The sequence below is a fragment of the Emys orbicularis genome, chromosome 1, assembly GCF_028017835.1.
Source record: "Emys orbicularis isolate rEmyOrb1 chromosome 1, rEmyOrb1.hap1, whole genome shotgun sequence".
Classification (NCBI taxonomy): Eukaryota; Metazoa; Chordata; order Testudines; family Emydidae; genus Emys; species Emys orbicularis.
The window spans coordinates 363,258,171-363,275,395 of NC_088683.1; the positions used below are offsets into that span (position 1 = coordinate 363,258,171).

Below are 17,225 nucleotides of genomic sequence, written 5' to 3' on the forward strand. Positions count from 1 at the left end.
AACAATGACTTTATTGCCTCTGCAAGTGGTGCTTGAAGAGGGTAGGGTAGGGGAGGTTGGGGTGCTTGGTTTACAGGGTAGTAGAGTTAACCGGGTGGGTGGGGGGGCTGCGATTTCATCAAGGAGAAACAAACAGAAGTTTCACACCGTAGCCTGGCCAGTCACAAAACTAGTTTTCAAAGCCTCTCTGATGCGCACCGCGCCCTGCTGTGCTGCTCTAACCGACCTGGTGTCTGGCTGCGCGTAATCAGCGGCCAGGCGATTTGCCTCTACCTCCCACCCCGCCATAAATGTCTCCCCCTTACTCTCACAGATATTGTGGAGCGCACAGCAAGCAGCAATAACAATGGGGATATTCTTTTCGCTGAGGTCACAGCGAGTCAGTAAGCTGCGCCAGCGCGCTTTTAAACGCCCAAATGCACATTCCACCACCATTCGGCACTTGCTCAGCCTGTAGTTGAACAGGTCCTGACTCCTGTCCAGGCTGCCTGTGTATGGCTTCATGAGCCATGGCATTAAGGGGTAGGCTGGGTCCCCAAGGATCACGATAGGCATTTCAACATCCCCAATGGTTATTTTCTGGTCCGGGAAGAAAGTCCCTTCCTCCAGCTTTCGAAACAGAAGAGAGTGCCTGAAGACGCGAGCATCATGTACCCTTCCCGGCCAGCCCACGTTGATGTCGGTGAAACGTCCCTTGTGATCCACCAGGGCTTGCAGCAGCATTGAAAAGTACCCCTTGCGGTTTATGTACTCGATGGCTTGGTGCACCGGTGCCAAGATAGGGATATGGGTTCCGTCTATCGCCCCACCACAGTTTGGGAATCCCATTGCAGCAAAGCCATCCACTATGTCCTGCACGTTTCCCAGAGTCACTACCCTTGATATCACCAGGTCTCTCATTGCCCTGGCAACTTGGATCACAGCAGCCCCCACAGTAGATTTGCCCACTCCAAATTGATTCCCGACTGACCGGTAGCTGTCTGGCGTTGCAAGCTTCCACAGGGCTATCGCCACTCGCTTCTCAACTGTGAGGGCTGCTCTCATCCTGGTATTCTGGCGCTTCAGGGCAGGGGAAAGCAAGTCACAAAGTTCCATGAAAGTGCCCTTACGCATGCGAAAGTTTCGCAGCCACTGGGCATCGTCCCAGACCTGCAACACGATGCGGTCCCACCAGTCTGTGCTTGTTTCCCGGGCCCAGAATCGGCGTTCCATGGCATGAACCTGCCCCAGTAACACCATGATTTCCACATTGCTGGGGCCTGTGCCTTGTGACAGGTCTAGGTCCATGTCAATTTCCTCATCACTATCGTCGCCGCGCTGCAATCGCCTCCTCCTCCTCCTCAGCTGGTCCTGGTTTTGCTTTGGCATGTCCAGGCTCTGCATATACTCCAGGACAATGCGTGTGGTGTTCATAGTGCTCATAATTGCCGCGGTGATCTGAGCGGGATCCATGATCCCAGTGATAGCTATGGCGTCTGGTCTGAAAAAAGGCGCGAAACTAGTATCTAAAGACCAGGGGAAGAAGGGAGGGAGGGAGGGAGGGAGGGGCGAGTGACGACATGGCGTACAGGTACAGGGAATTAAAATCAAGAAAGGTGGCTGTGCATCAGGGAGAAATACAAACAACTGTCACACAGAATGCCCCCCCCCCCCCAGAGATTGAACTCCTAAGCCTGGGTTTAGCGGGCCGTTGATTTGACGGAGGGAGGGGGGAAGGAAATGAATACAGAACAAATCTATTTTTTACATCTTAAGACGACAGTGCAGCATGACTGATAGCCCTCGGCATTTTCTGGGTGCTTGGTAGCAATGTAACCCTACGTGTGCCAGCCACATGTCTGCCAGCACCCAGATCGCCCTCGGCCTTTTCTGGGTGCTTAGCAGACAATACTTGGCAGAAAATAGTATACTACGACTGGTAGCCATCATCGTCCAACGAGGACGGTTAAAGGCAAGGGGTTGCTGCAGTGTAGCAATATATGCTGTACAGTAGCCAGAAGGATCGGTAAAGGCGCTCAGGCTACAATAATCTATGAGCATTTCAGGCAACCTGTAAATTTGTCCGACGAGGACGGTTACCAGTCGTAATAAACCATCTACTGCCAAAAGGCAAGGGGCTGGTGCAATGCAGCCCTACGGCTGCCAGCCCCACAGCTACCAGCATCCCGATCGCCGATGAAGGCTACCACTCATGCTGCACCGTCTACCGCCAAAAGGCAGTAAGCTGCTGCTGCTGTTTAGCAATGCAGTCCCACGTTTGCCGGCACCTGGAAGACATATGGTGACGGTGAGCTGAGCTGAGCGGGCTCCATGCTTGGCGTGGTATGTTGTCTGCACAGGTAACCCAGGTAAAAAGACGCGAATCTATTGTCTGCCGTTGTTGTGACGGCGGGGGAGGGGCCTGACGCAATGTACCCAGAACCCCCCGCGGCACTGCTTTGCATCATTCGGGCATTGCGATCTCAACCCATAATTCCAATGGGCACCGGAGACTCCGGGAACTGTGGGATAGGTACCCATAGGTACCCATAGTGCAATGCGCCGGAAGTCGATGCTAGCCTCGGTACTGTGGACGCGGTCCGCCGACTTCATGCACTTAGAGCATTTTATGTGGGGACACACACAATCGGCTGCATAAAAACGGTTTCTATAAAACCGGCTTCTATAAATCCGACCTAATTTTGTAGTGTAGACAAGCCCTTAGTGTGGGTCATCGGGCCCGATGCTACTGCTTTATATCCTATCGGTACCATTCGTTACAACTTCAACCTCCAACAAAGCCCCTTAAGTGCGCGTATCACATTAAATAACATTACTGTTACTTTAAATAATATCATTACTTTATCTTGCAAGATTAAATTCAAAACTTATAAGTTAAAACTTTAAGTTAAACCACAATACAGAACGGAAATACTGGGCTTGCTGCCAAGCCGCAGCCACAGGAAATCAGGTTCCTGTGTTCTTAAGAGTGAGTTTGCAAGACACACGATCTTGCTCTCAAACTCTCTGTAACTTTAACTCTTTACTTATGCCTCGGGTGAGATTTTCAGGGGTCTAAGGATGCCTGGAATCCCTGAAAATTCCTGTCACGCACTCCTTGAGACTACTAGCTGGCTCACCAGCCTATAGCCTGATTTAGGGTGTTCTAATAATATTAATTTAATTTATTAATCTAATTTTTATTTAATTTTATTTTTGTTTTTTATTTATTTAATTAATATTAACAATCATTAATATTAATAGTGTGGGTTTTAGGCTCGCCAATTTGTTTGATCAGAAGATAAAAGTTTTTGTCCTGAATTAGGCTTCACAGAATTTATAAACGACCCTTGGGGGTATGACAGGAAGCTCACACTGAGACAGATATAGCCTTAAAGACTTTTTATTAAAATTAATAATAGTAAGTAAATGGTAAAATACTTAGAGTTACAAAGTTACAATTGCATTACTGCTATTTAAAAGATACATATGATCTGACCAGCCTTGCAGTTCAGGTTTCTCAATTTTTGAGCGAGGGATGCAGTGCTTAGAAGAATGTAATGCTAAAAGCTATCTAAACTAAATTAGGGTTTACTTGACTAACTTAAACTTAAAATCAAAACCTAATAAACAAAGAATAAAACTCAGGGAAACCCAGCTTGGCCTAGTTCCCTTGAAACTTAGGCTTGGTCTACACTTACCCCCCAATTCGAACTAAGGTACGCAACTTCAGCTACGTGAATAACGTAGCTGAAGTTCGAAGTACCTTAGTTCGAACTTACCTTGGTCCACATGCGGCAGGCAGGCTCCCCCGTCGACGCCGCGGTTCCCCCGTTGACGCCGCGGTACTCCTCTCGTCTAGCTGGAGTACCGCAGTCGACGGCGATCACTTCCTGGTTCGACTTATCGCGTCCAGACAAGACGCGATAAGTCGAACCCAGAACTTCGATTCCCAGCCGCCAAACTAGCGGCTGGGTGTAGACATACCCTTAAAGTTTAAGAAGAACAAGTATAGCCTACTGATAGTAGCAGTCATCATAGATAGATAGAATAGATAGAGAAATAGAGTAGAAATGGAATGTAAGTGAGAATGATAGAGCAGAGTAAGAAATGGAGTAGAGTGAGAATGGAGTAAAGTGAGAATACTTTAGCGAGGTAGGTCAGCTCTTTTATAGGGCAAAGTGCTGGAAATCCTTCCTCCTATGCCCAAATGTTATTCCTCACCCACAAAATGTTAGGGTACACTTACCCCATAGGCTAGTATGTATGTGCGTATGGATGACATGTATGTACGCACTTGTGGTGTACTTGTTAAGTCTCTGTGTACAACATTAACCCCCCCCCCCCCCATGCCATTTTTCATTGTCTACTGGTTTAGATAAAAGGTCATAGACATAGGCATGGGTACTAATTTTTTTAGGTAACAAGATATAGGTCAATTTTGCTTTCTGAGTAAAAGGTCTTAATATAAATATGCTAACTTAACATACAGGATATGGCCTGTAGGTCTCTTGCATTACAGCCAAACTTACTTTTAATATACATTTATAAACCTATTGCAATAAACCAAATACTTAAACTATAAGAAAAAAATATATATATACAAGCAAGGAGGTTAGTCCTATAGGCTACAAAGCTGTTTAGTCTTTTGGTAGGTTTGGCGTAAGTCATGCATGTTTCTGAGCCATATAGAAGACTGGATAAAGCACATGTCTCTGCAATACAGATTTTCACGTTAGTTGACAATTTGTTATAGTTCCAGGCTCTGTCTTGCAAAAGACCAAAGTTCCTGACTGCTTTGCCAATTGTACTAGTGAGCTCAGCATCAAGATCTACATTGCTGGTAACAGTAGAGCCAAGGTAGCAAAATTGCTTGGCTTAAACATCTGGGACAGGGAGGTAAAGAACCCTAGAACAGGAAGCACAGAGGATAAAACGGGGGTAGTTTTGTGGATACGTTTGGAAACAGGTGTTATTGGGAATACTCAGGAGCCCTGGCCCTAGCTCATAGTAACGTTTTGTCTCTGTACAGGCCTGATCCAAAGCCCATTGAAATCAATGAGAGTCTTTCCATTGACTTCAGTGCGATTTAGATCCGGCCCTTATTTCCTAAAAAAACCAAACGCCGTTAATTCCGAAAGTGAAAGTCAAACTATTTCCTGTGTTATGAACACTGCAGATTAAGTTCTACAACTGCAGCCAGCTCTTGTTCGGGTCAGCAGCCTGCCAGGGACTCAGACACACTTGGGAAAGCCAGGTATTGTAACATCATTAAATTCTTACTCTTCATTATCCTAATTACAGACACTTCTGCTGCATTTATCTCTAGACAACAGGTCGCACAGTGGTTTAGACAATGATACAAATCTGCCCACAGTTACAGCTGTCCAGTACCTATGGAACCGAGGCCGAGGGTGGGCCAGTGGATAAGGCAGTTGACTGGGAGTGAGGAGACAAAGCTCTGCCCATGGCCTGCTGTGTGTGACAATGGGCAAGTCACTCTACCTCTCTTTCTTCTACCAACCTTTGTCTGCCCTAGATTGTAAGCTTTTTGGGATTGGCACAGCCTCCCTATGTAGAGCCCCTAGCACAACGGGGCCACAATCTGGGTCGGGAGCTCGGATGGGTTTGTGACATGTCTGGCTTACTTACTCTTTGTCTTAACTTCTCACGAATCCCTTTCTCCAGGGATAAGGCTTGTTGTGCCTGATCCAACTGTTCTATTTTCCTTCTCAATTTTCTTTCTAAAGTGTTACCTACAATAGATACATCGTCCCTTTCCTCCACCTCCTGAGATTTTCTCTTTAATTTTTCTTTCTCAAAAATGGAACACCTTAAGTTCCATGGATCCGGGTGATCTATGCAGATTTGGTAATTCAGCATTTTGGCTGACTCTTCACCATAGGTTTCAATGTAGACTATCTCGACAAGCCACTTGCATCTGGATCCCCACCCCACTGAGCCCTCTCACAGCCAGAGTAAGAGCTGGCTCACTATGGAGCAAAATCACTGAGAGCCGCCCCACATCTTTGTACTGGGACAGATTTGTATCTGTTATTTTCCTCTGTAAGGGGCTCTGTAGTTTTTACGCTGATGTAGCTGGGCAGGGTTACCACTGCGTCCCCTCCCCCCACACTCATGGCTGACCTTGACCCCACTGAAAGTAGGACTCCAAAACTCCTCTCTAGACATACCCATGTGTGTAAGTGTAAGCAGGGGAATGGTCCTGCTATTGTGGGGGACTTTCCTGGCTTCTGCACTACCCCTGGAATTGGCTAGCAAAAGGATAAGTCCTCGCCTCCTTATCTTACTCAGGATCGGTGTGTCCCTGCACCATCTCCTAGGAATGTGTTCATGCCGTTACTTGAGAACTCTGGGTGTCCTGCACCTTACTCGCTACGCTGCTCGGGCACTCGCTCGCTACGCCTCTCCGTCAGCTGCCCTGCTGGCCGCTCACTCTGCTCACCTTCGTACTAGCCACTCATTCACAACTCGACTGCCAGTCACCTTCTGCTGCCACCCTCTCTGCTGTGACCTCTGCACCTCAGTATCTTAGCGATTTTCAGCTCTTTGCAGGCTGGGCAGAGACACTGCCCCATCTCAAGTGATTTCACTTCTCAGTGATGTTTAGCTCTTAGCAGGTTGGGCAGAAACACAGTCCTACCACAACTGATTTCTGCTCTGACTGAGCATTTAAAATAACAATAGATGCTCCCAATGAAGCCTATTTAGCTCTTCTTTTGAACAGTGGGGAGGAACAGGTCAAACCAGTCTGTGGTCTCCTAGGGAGAGCTGTCCCCACCCCTCTTACTTTCACAGGCTCTGCATTGGAGCCCCTGGCTTAACGAGGTTCTTTCATCTGAGGATGACCCTCTCATTTGGGACAGGTTAAGCACAGTCCTGCTTCCCTGTATTACAATAATGCCACCAATATTGGTAACAGCATTTCACTACCCCTGCATTCAGTTTTAAATTTTTTTATTACAGCTAATGTTAAAAAATTATATAATTCACAGGTTAAGAACAGAGCGTCTGTACATCTGGGTATAGTGCTTAGATTATCCACAAATACCAAGTTTTATAGTGCATGATCAGTAATAACCCAAATTTAGGTGAATAAATTTAAGAATACAGTTTAGATATTAGCATCCAAGTATTCGGGTACATCACTCAAGGAAAGCTATACAGGGAGTTGGTTGTGGAAAGCAAATATAGCAATGAGTGAAGATTGTCCCTCAGTAATTGAGAATTTAGGGTAGGTTGTCCATTTAGAAAATACAATCCATGCGGAATGTATTTCAGTTACTTTCCCCACTGATTTGTAACCCAACACCAGCCAAAGTTGATAATTTTGAGCAACAGCGTTCTGTCTGCTGGATATCTAAGCAGAGTAGGTGTGTTTATGTAAATACTGTTTGCTCCGGAAGTCTCTCCGCCTCCCAGTTAGCTGTCAGGGAAGAATTCAGCAGACCCTGCTTACATTGGCAATGTCAGACTACCGTGGAAGAGCCATTTCAAACAAAGAAGCATCACCCAGCCCATCATTCTTAAAAGAAATATGAAACGTGTTCAGATTCATTTTCCACCCACCTGTTCTGTACACACATCACACCCCTACATTTCTTACCCATTTACTCCGTGCTGACATCCATCCCATCACCCCAGGTACAGCTCAGCACTCGCCTACACCAAGCCAACCCCTAAGCTACACTATGGGAGGGAAAGCACCACCACACACCCTCTCCTTTACGGGCAAATGGCAGGGGAGGGATGGCATTTCCAGGTGTTCAGTGAACATAAGAACATAAGAGTGGCCATACTGGGTCAGACCAAAGGTCCATCCAGCCCAGTATCCTGTCTACTGACAGTGGCCAATGCCAGGTGCCCCAGAGGGAGTGAACCTAACAGGTAATGATCAGTGATCTCTCTCCTGCCATCCATCTCCACCCTCTGACAAACAGAGGCTAGGGACACCATTCCTTACCCATGCTGGCTAATAGCCATTAATGGACTTAACCTCCATGAATTCATCCAGTTCTCTTTTAAACCCTGTTATAGTCCTAGCCTTCACAACCTCCTCAGGCAAGGAGTTCCACAGGTTGACTGTGCGCTGTGTGAAGAGGAACTTCCTTTTATTTGTTTTAAACCTGCTGCCCATTAAACTTCCCAGGAAACACTCCCAGGAAACACTCCAAGTCTGTTGCTTCCCACTCCTGGTCCTAACTCTGCTTTCCCTGAGCAAGACACTGCTACGCCCTAGTCCCCATGTCACTGGTTCTCCCCCATGGTCCAGACTCCAAATTCCAATGTCTGGCTCCCTTTCCCTGGCCAGAAAATCAACCCCCAAAGACCCAACTCCACAACGTATCCTCTAAACAAGGGATCAGCTCAGCAGGCGAACAGGAGAGGAAAGCAGGGGAGTTTTTCAGGGCGTAGCTGTGGATCCAGTGCATGGAGGTAAAGAGACTTGGTAAGTTGTGTGCTGGTCTCTTTGCTGTTTGTCTCCATGTGGCTGGGGTTGGGGTCCCTGACCAGGCCAGGTGACTGAGGTTTGTGTGTTTGTGTCTCTGAGAGGGCCGTGTGGCTCTGACCCTTGAGCCTAGGATCAGCCCTGGTGTTTGACGTCTGAGTCGTGGATCACCCTGCTAGCCACGGGGCAGAACTAAGCAGCGAGGTGCAGTGTATGAGGTAGTTAGTGGCAAGCAAACACTTGACCAGGCACTTGGATGAGGCACTGAAATATTGAGCTATGTCGTTATTTTAGCCCCATTCCCTAGGAGATGATCGACAGACCTGCCCGGCCGCTGGTTTCTGTGTATTGTGCAGTGTAGTGGCACTTATGAGTCAACACAGCAGCACTATGGATCATATTTCTACCCCCCCAAAGTCTTTTAGGGAAATGTGATCCCCATGAAGTGAAAGCAGGATTTCCCCACAGCTACTCCCCACCCCTCCAGCTGAGAACTGTATTTCAGGGTCAAACCCACCTCCTGCAGCTGGGCTGCAGTTCGTGAGATAGCAATTCCTGCCTGGGAAATCCCAGTTACTGAATGTGGAACAACGGATCACAGTGACACAATCGGGAGGATGTTTGGGTTTGATGTGTTCTTTCCCATCACATCTCCACTGACGTTCCTGATGGATTATCCTGCAGCTGCACAGGGATGTTGGAACCATTATGAAGCCTCTGCTGATCCCCTTGACATACTTCTGTCTTCAAACCTGGCTGGGAATCCCTCAGGTAAACTCTTGAGCTTTGCCAGGGAAGCACTTTGTGTTTTCTCGTGTTTCTGCTCAAGGCGATGCCGGCAGCCATACTGCCTTAGACCTATAGACATGTAGGGCTGGAAGGGACCACGAGAGGTTATCTAGTGCAGCCTTGTGTGCTGAGGCTGGACCAAGTGCACCGAGACCAGCCCAGACAGATGTTTGTCTAATCAGGGCCCCACGCCACCTTCCCTAGTGGCTGCTGGGGGAATCCAGGCCCTCCCACGAAACTGGGTTCCAGACCAGGGACCTTCTGACCAGCAGCCAAGGTCTGCTCCGTCAGACTCCTTGTTGCTGTTTCCATGGATATCTTCCTACCACAGCCTTTTTCCAGCCCGCACAGCCTCTCCCGGCTCACCCTTCTTTCAGGGCCGGGCTCGCAGGGCTCCCCCGGGGAATCCCCCAACAGGATCCCAAACCAAAAGAACAAAATTAAACCAATTTCCTCCTTAGCTGCAGGAGCTTTCCTGTTCCCCTCAGGTCGCTCCACTCTGTACTGCCAGGAGAGGGACTGCCGAGGTCTTCCCCCCTCCCTGCAGCCCCTCAAACTCCAGTCCCAACGCCCCCTAGGCTTTACCAACACTGCCCCTGGCTTCCTCCTGGCCTGAGGCAACTCACCTCTGGCCAGAGGCTTCACTGCCCCCAGCCTCCTAGGCCTCCTCCTGGCTCTGGGCCCTCCAGTGCTGGGGCCAGGCCTCTGTCTGGCTTTAGCCCATGAGGGGGCATTCCCAGCCACCCAGCTGGGTTTGATCACCAGTTGTGCCTAACACCCCTCTGGGTGCCACCCTGCAGCCTAAAGGGGCTCAGGCTCCTGTTAACCCCTGGTTAACCAGTGTGGGGTTTATACAACCCATCACAACGGTGTTGCCGTCCTCCATGCGCATTCGGGGGTTGGATCCTGGATGGAACCTTCCCATGGGCACCACCAGCCCTGGAGCACGCAGTGCATGGCTGGCATACGCAGATGGCAACCCGCTGACTCCCAGTGTGGTAAATGGGGATGGTTTCTAGATATTCCCGTGAGAGTGGATTGGGATCTCAGTCTCTCCTAGCCCCCTCCCTTCTATGTCCCTTGTTCCCCCTGCTTTGTCTTCCCTATTAATGTATCCCTTCCTGCCTTTCTTCCTAACCCTACATCTAGACACAGCCCAGTAAACTAAAAACACCTCTGTCACGGGTACGTGGCTCGCTGGTCTCTGAGTGCAGCCCTTCGGGTGTCAGGCCTTGTGCCTTTACCCTCCGGTGCAGGAATCCTGTGATTCTCCCACTCTCAGACAGGGCCCAGGGTTGCGGTACCTGTGAGTCCATCGTGCTGACCCAGCAGCTCCGGCTGAGTTCAGGTCCCTGTGGCTCGTCCCTTCGGGAGTCGGTGCCCAGTGGTGTATCTGCTGACACCAAACAAAGTGTTGTTCATTTTCCTGTAAGAACAAATCGTTTAGGGAAAACGGATTTTAAAACAACCCACAGTCCACACTCACATCGGTCTTACCGAAAGGGCTACCATCCCCTGGGGCTAATGTAGGCAGGCTCTGCACCCCAGCAGGACCTGCGCCTGAGCCTGGCTCCCCTGAACAACTCCCTCTCCCCTCTTAACTGAGTGTTCCTCGTTAAACCCGACACAGACCTTCTGATCGCCTGCATTCCCAGACCTCTTGTATCCATCCCTGCTTCTTTTTCCCAGGAACCGGGCAACAGACGGTATTAATCTATTATTACAGGGCAGCTACAAATCCATCACCCCCACCCCGCTCCTCCCTCCCAAAAATCGAGGCGCCAATGTGACATTTACAAACAACACACTGAGGATTCTGCTTGTGTGTTCCATCCCTTTCTCCCCCCTTTCCTCTGCCTTGTCGCTTTAGAGGTAAGCTTCTAGGGCAGAGGCCATTCCTAGTGTGTTTGTACAGGGCCGAGCACAATGGGGCCCTGATCCTGGGTGTGACCTCTAGGTGCTATTGTAACACAAATGCCAATGTGACTGTAAGTTTCTTTTATTCTCCCAGGCAAAATGCCAGGTGGAGCTGAGCATGATGGATGACGCTTTTGATGACCAATATATAGGATGTGCTGAAGAAATGGCTGGAATTGCACCTGGACTGCTAGAGAAAGAAAAGTCCATGTCCTCAGTGTTTAGCAGGGTGTGGGAAAAATCAAAACAAAAATGGGAACTTGTAAAGAAAAAGATTCCTCTGCCCACAGGCTTTAAAGATGAGCATGGAAGAGCCATAATAGCCTATACTGACGATGACTTTCACAGTGAGTTGAATGCGGCAGTGAGAGAGAATGGGATATCTCGAGCTCATTACATGGCCAGTTTCCAGTTCAAAGCCTTTCATTATTACTTGACAAGAGCTTCACAGCTCTTACGAGGGAGGTGTGATGTGATGTACAAAAGGACGGTGTACCGGGGGGGTTCTGCCAGATTTCAGCACATGGGATCAGGTCACATTAGGTTTGGATACTTTGCCTCTTCGTCTTTTGATATAGGAATAGCTAAGACATTTGGTACGGACACATTGTTCGCCATCCACACATGCTTTGGTGTTGAGATCAGGGCCTTCTCACGCATTCAGGAGGAGGAAGAAGTGTTAATCCCAGTCCATGAAATATTCAACATGTCCCGAGGACAAAGGAATAACCGCTTTGTCCTCCGGAGCACAAACCGGACCTGCAGCCATTTTAACTGCGCATACCTGGGCGGTGAGTACTGGGCTGAACACGAGAAATATTTGTGTGGGGCTATTTTCTGTGGAGAATTTGAAAACCCCACTTCAGGGAGAGCTGATGAGAGGGACGCTGAGTTGGGGACTTGCCACCAGGGCTGGGGGAGACAGGCTGCCACGACTCTTGCTGCCAGAGAGGGCTCGGGCTGGGGTGGGTGGACACTGGGTCCCACTCGCTCACTGAGGAAAGAGAAGCTGTCTAGACACCCACGACACCAAGTGTTCTGCTTTGAGCAGGGAGTTGGACTAGATACCTCAAGAGATCTCTTCCAACCCTGATCTTCTATGATTCTATGACACCCTGGTGATGGGAGCACTAGAAAGGCAGGTGAAGGCCCCAAATCACTGCGAGTCTTCAACACACACATTCTCCGTAAAGAGTCCACAGGAGCCCTGGCAGAGCAGCTGTGGCTCCTCAGACATGGCACAGCAAATCCAGAGGCTGTGGAAAAGGGAGCAGTCGGATGGCCTAGTGTGCAGATGGCACATTATTTGGGGCAGTCAGGACTAGGGACGAAGGTGAGGAACTTCAGAGAGCTCTAACCGAGTTGGGTGAATGGGCAACTCAACATCAGGTGAAATTCACTGACACACATTCAAGGTAACGCCCATTGTGAGGAATAATTTCACTGGATTGTTAATGAGATGTATCAACTCAGAAGGAAACCTGGCCAGCATTGTGGAGAGTTCGGTGCAAATCTCAGTGAAAACCTCTGTTCAATGTGCTGCTAGGTTTATAAAGGAAACAAAATGCTAGCAAGCATAAGGAATGATGGGATGGAGAATAATGTGAAAATATTGTATCACCATTATATTAACCCATGGGGCACCCTTCACTGGGATTTTAGGGTTGGCTCTGATTACCCGAGCTCTGAAAGATTTATCGGAAGGGAGTGGGTGGGAAAAGAGTCCAGAGAGAAGGAGGATGAAAATGATCAGAGGTCTGGAGCGATTTCTACAGGAGAGATTGGGATGGTTTAGTTAAGCAGTGGTTATCAAACTTTTGTACTGGTGACCCCTTTCACATAGCAAACCACTGAGTGTGACCCCCCCCATACATTAAAAACACTTTAAAATGTATTTAATACCATTATAAATGCTGGAGGCAAAGCGGGATTTGGGGTGGAGGCTGACAGCTCATGACCCCCCATGTAATAACCTCGCGACCCCCTGAAGGGTCCCGACACCCAGTTTGAGAACCCCTGGTTAAGAGAAAAGACATTAAAAAGTGATAGAAATATATAAAATAATAAATGAGATAGGGAAAATGGCAGTGTCTAATTTGCCACTTTATCATAAAACATGAATAAACTGAAGATAACATATTTTAATTAGTGAAAGGGATTATAGAATGCAGGCTTAACTTGTGGAACTCATTGCCACAAGGTTTTCATGAGGCCAAGAGCTTAGTAGAATTCAAAAAAAGAATTAACTATTTATATAGACAGTGAGAATCTCCAAAGTTATGTTACATAGGATAAAACATTGTTTTTTAAAAGAGCACTAAACCCTTAGGCATGAGGCCATAAGGCAGTCACTAACTGCCAGGGTTGGGGAAGTAATTTCCTGTATGTGTCGGTAATTCCACTCCGGGGTTTCTTGCAGCTTCTCCTGATGCAGCTGTGCCTGACCTCAGTCAGAGATAGGACACCAGGCTAGATGTAGCCTGTTGGTGGGATCCAGTCTGACAATTACTATGTTTCTTTGGAAATAGTAGAATGGAGTTGAAAATTCCACCTGAGGTCACATTTCATTGACCCTCTCTGTTTGTACCGTAGGAGAGAAGAACCAAATATGTGTTGACAACTCTGGTAAGAAAGAAACATTTTGTTTTCATTGTTTTGACAATAACTTTCCCTCTGTATTGAAGTGCAGAGCACAGAGCAACCCCACCAGGCAAACATGTCATATACAGGGAAACAACTTGAGAAAAAAGTGGGATGAACTGCACGTTCTGTCTATTTATCCAGGTTCTCGTAGGGAGCTCATGACTAGTATCTGAGCACCTTCCCGTCTGACTCAATTCCAGGCACAGTTGATTTCAGAAAAGAAAATTTAAGGAGAATAACCCTTTCGAGCACTAAAGATTCATCTTCAGTGTCCTGAACTAGAAGCTGAACACACATCCCCTAACCCAACACCATAAGTGTGTCTCCATCTCCCTCCTCTCATAACTAGACCCATTCTAGCCCCAGTGGAACTACATCCTCTCAAGGACTAAACAGGACTATTTTACCAGAGCAGGTCGGAAAAATCTCAACAAAACATTTTCTCCTTGGAATTTGACAATTTGTCAAACTCTAAACCTTTTGCAGAGATGGTTTGATTTCGACACTGTTCTGTCAGAACGCTGCCTGGGTTCTGGCCAGATCACCCGCCTGACTCCTTGGCAGCTTGGCTGGTGGGCTGCCTAGGAGTCATAGACCCAGGACTTCCAATGCTCCTGACCCTGGGACAGCCTGCTTGATGGACCACCCCAGAGCCGACGCTCTGTTCCCTTGTGTGGAGAATTTCAAAATGATGTTGTTGTTTTTTATTCCAAGTCAGAACAAAACCAAATTTTGAAATATCAAAATCCTCCACAAAATGGAATGATCTGCTCTACATTTCTCCCTAAAGCCAACAGAACAAACCAACAAACAAACAGAAATGGTGTTACTGGTGTCTGCAGCCAGTGTTTCATAGACTCATGTCTTTATTATTCATAACTGGTCTGGAATACACTTATGTGGCAGACAACAAGCTCCAAATCAGAGCCTCTGGGATTGGCTTGGGTGAAATGTGCTCACTAATGATTGATACCAAAGGAACAAGCAGGCTGAGGAGGGAGGAAACAGGTGAAATATCTCACCAGTGAGATGAATGTCCCAGGCTGGAGGTCCTGCTGAGGGGAATTGGATTAATGTCCCTCTGGCATAACAGGTTTCAGTAGCTGTTGGGAAGGAAACCAGTGTCCAGCTTTAAGGATCTCTGTCAATGTGAAATAATTTCCTATCAATTGTTTGATCTGCTTTTTCCTATTAACAGCTACCAGAGGCGGCATTGCCTTTCCCAGTTTTCTGAGCCATTTACTGTTTGGAGGATCCGTCATCCTGGTCCACGTTGCTGCTATGAAACTGTTTGCTGGTTTCTCAATTGTCCTATTCGTGTTACTCACTTTTTCTCTCTAACACAAATCATGGTGATGGGACTTGCCAGATCCAAAGCCGTCCTGCAATTCTGCCAGCGTTCCAAAGGGAAACCAGGAACATGGAGGGAGTGTCGCTGGTACCTGCTTGGGCAAGCTTTGATTATACGTTATTGATGAGTAGATCAAAATGAAAGCTCAGAGTTCTATTCCAGGTGGGATTTGTTAAATTGGTGTCTGTTATATAAATAATTACTTGTATTCCTGTCATGCTAGCACTTTTGTACCAACTTTTGATGACTTCAGTATAAGACTTTTCAGAAATGAACTAAGTCAGAGTATTTTCATGAATACATGTGACGGATTAATCTGTGTCTCGGCCAGGTGAATCTGTAACAGGACAGTTTGTGGGGTCCCATGTCTATATCTCTCAGTCACTTTCCTATCAAATTTGCTCAGAAGATGATATTTCTAACTGGTGAGCTCAAAGGCCCAGTTCTGGGCTAGTTTACCCACCTGCCTGCCCACTGACTGTCCTGGGATTGTATGCTCAGAACTTCCATGCATGAGAACGATGCTTCACAAATCAATTAACGCCAACAAATAGGTTCTTACCAGACCTACCGCGATCTTGTCAAGTCCTCTTGGCTGAAACACAAGCAGAACGTTTCAGGTAACTGCAAGCGGGTGGGATGTTCAGCCTCAGTCTGAGCTCTCCAGGGACAAACTCTGGTGAGCCTCGCCATGGGAGCTTACCCTGTCTAGACACGGCACTGCAAATTAATGGGGTTATAATGGAGGAATATTGGAATTAGCACAATCTAGTTGATGAGCCAGACTTTAAAAAAAGAGCCAGATTCTTGGAGAGAAATGCCAAGTGCTTCCAGCCAACGAACGACGTACTGCATTGGATGCTGACGTTGCACTTAAAGGTCTCTTGGCGTTTTCATGATAAACCATCGGCTCCTCTCCCGCGGGGATTCTCAGCAGTGTGCCTCCTGATGGAATGTTCCATTATCCCGGGGGAATCACTGACCTTCAAGAAAAAGGTTAAAGACAAGTGCTTAGGGCAACATTTCCAAAAGCAGCTTCTGCTTTTGTGTCATTTGATAGCGTGCTCCCAGCTCCCACTAATTTCAGCTGGGGTTGTGGGCTCCAACCCTCTGATAGTCAGACCCCAGGTGTCTCAGGTCTGGCACCAGAAAGGGCCTAAAGGAGCATTTTAAAAGCTGTCTGTTCATTTGGGTTAATTGGCAATCAGTTAACTTCAGTTACAGTAGGACGTCAAAACTCTATGTAATGGGACTGTTGGCCCCTTACTAAAACTCAGTGGGGGTTATGGTTGCTAGCTCCCAGTACTAAAAGAAAGGGGAAGGGTGGATGGGAAATCAGGACCCTGAGACTGACAGTCCCCAGGAATAATGGGGAGAGGCCAATGCTCCAGGTCAGCCTGATTGACAGGGTGGGCAGGCTAATCAGGGAGTTAGGAGGCCAGGGGGGTCCCGTCCTCCAGGTGAGCTGGAATGGCCTGGGTCAGACAGAGTGGGGCCGAGCTAAGGAGAGAGCAGGGGCCCACACTGAGCTGGGGAGTGGAGCCGGGCCAGCCAGAGGGGCCAGAGAAGCAGCCCAGGGAGCTGGAGGCAGAGCAGCAGCAGTGCTGAGGCAACAGAGTGGAGCAGGAGCTGAGGCAGAGTGGAGGAGCTGGGGCTGTAATAGGAGCTTGGGCTGGAGCAGTCCGGAGCCGGGTGCGGTGAGCAGCTGGGGAGAGTGAGGGAGGACCCTGGGCAGTGGGCCCAGCGCAGGGAGATGCCCCCAGCCAAGAGGCTCTGCAGGTCAGACTTGGAGGGGGATCGTAACCCCGACGGGGCGGGGGCTGACGCTGGGAAGAAGGATCCTGCCACCTAGAGCCTGAGGGCGTGTGGCCACCGCCAGAGCAAGTGTCCAACCCGCAGCATCCCTGCAGCACAGCCAGGGCCTGGGAAGGGGCCTGGGACCTGTGAGGAACAGACTGAACTGCCCTGACATCCCAGAGACGCTGGTTGTGATGTCCCCGTGCCACAGAGAGGGGATGACGGGTTTTCCTGTCACCTTTCTCATTTTTTCCTTATTTTTTTCAATTGATTGCTGTT

The 17,225-nt window shown here is 48.3% G+C and overlaps 1 protein-coding gene across 4 annotated transcripts; it reads left to right on the forward strand.

The window, feature by feature from the left end:
• The first annotated feature begins 5,158 nt into the window (after positions 1-5,158).
• On the forward strand, positions 5,159-15,425 carry LOC135895335 (ecto-ADP-ribosyltransferase 5-like). Of its 4 annotated transcripts, none has more exons than XR_010562468.1 (5): positions 5,159-5,236; positions 9,134-9,220; positions 11,250-11,946; positions 13,575-13,780; positions 14,997-15,062. XR_010562468.1 is itself a non-coding variant. In XM_065423408.1 (5 exons), exons 2-5 carry the CDS (start codon positions 9,158-9,160, stop codon positions 15,137-15,139), a joined length of 936 nt encoding a protein of 311 aa, XP_065279480.1. In that variant the 5' UTR covers positions 5,159-5,236; positions 9,134-9,157; the 3' UTR covers positions 15,140-15,425. The 4 variants fall into 4 exon arrangements, 3 of the variants coding, with proteins under 3 accessions (XP_065279480.1, XP_065279479.1, XP_065279478.1); XM_065423408.1 differs by having other exon boundaries at positions 13,748-13,780; positions 14,997-15,425; XM_065423407.1 differs by lacking the exon at positions 14,997-15,062 and having other exon boundaries at positions 13,748-13,971.
• Positions 15,426-17,225: the final 1,800 nt, after the last annotated feature.

What these genes read in the sequence shown, in the direction of transcription:
- LOC135895335 (XM_065423406.1), top strand. Translation starts at nt 9,158, where the DNA reads ATGAAGCCTCTGCTGATCCCCTTGACATACTTCTGTCTTCAAACCTGG. An exon ending in CCTGGCTGGGAATCCCTCAG is followed by an intron (nt 9,221 to 11,249) that starts GTAAACTCTTGA and finishes TTATTCTCCCAG; the next exon opens with GCAAAATGCCAGGTGGAGCT.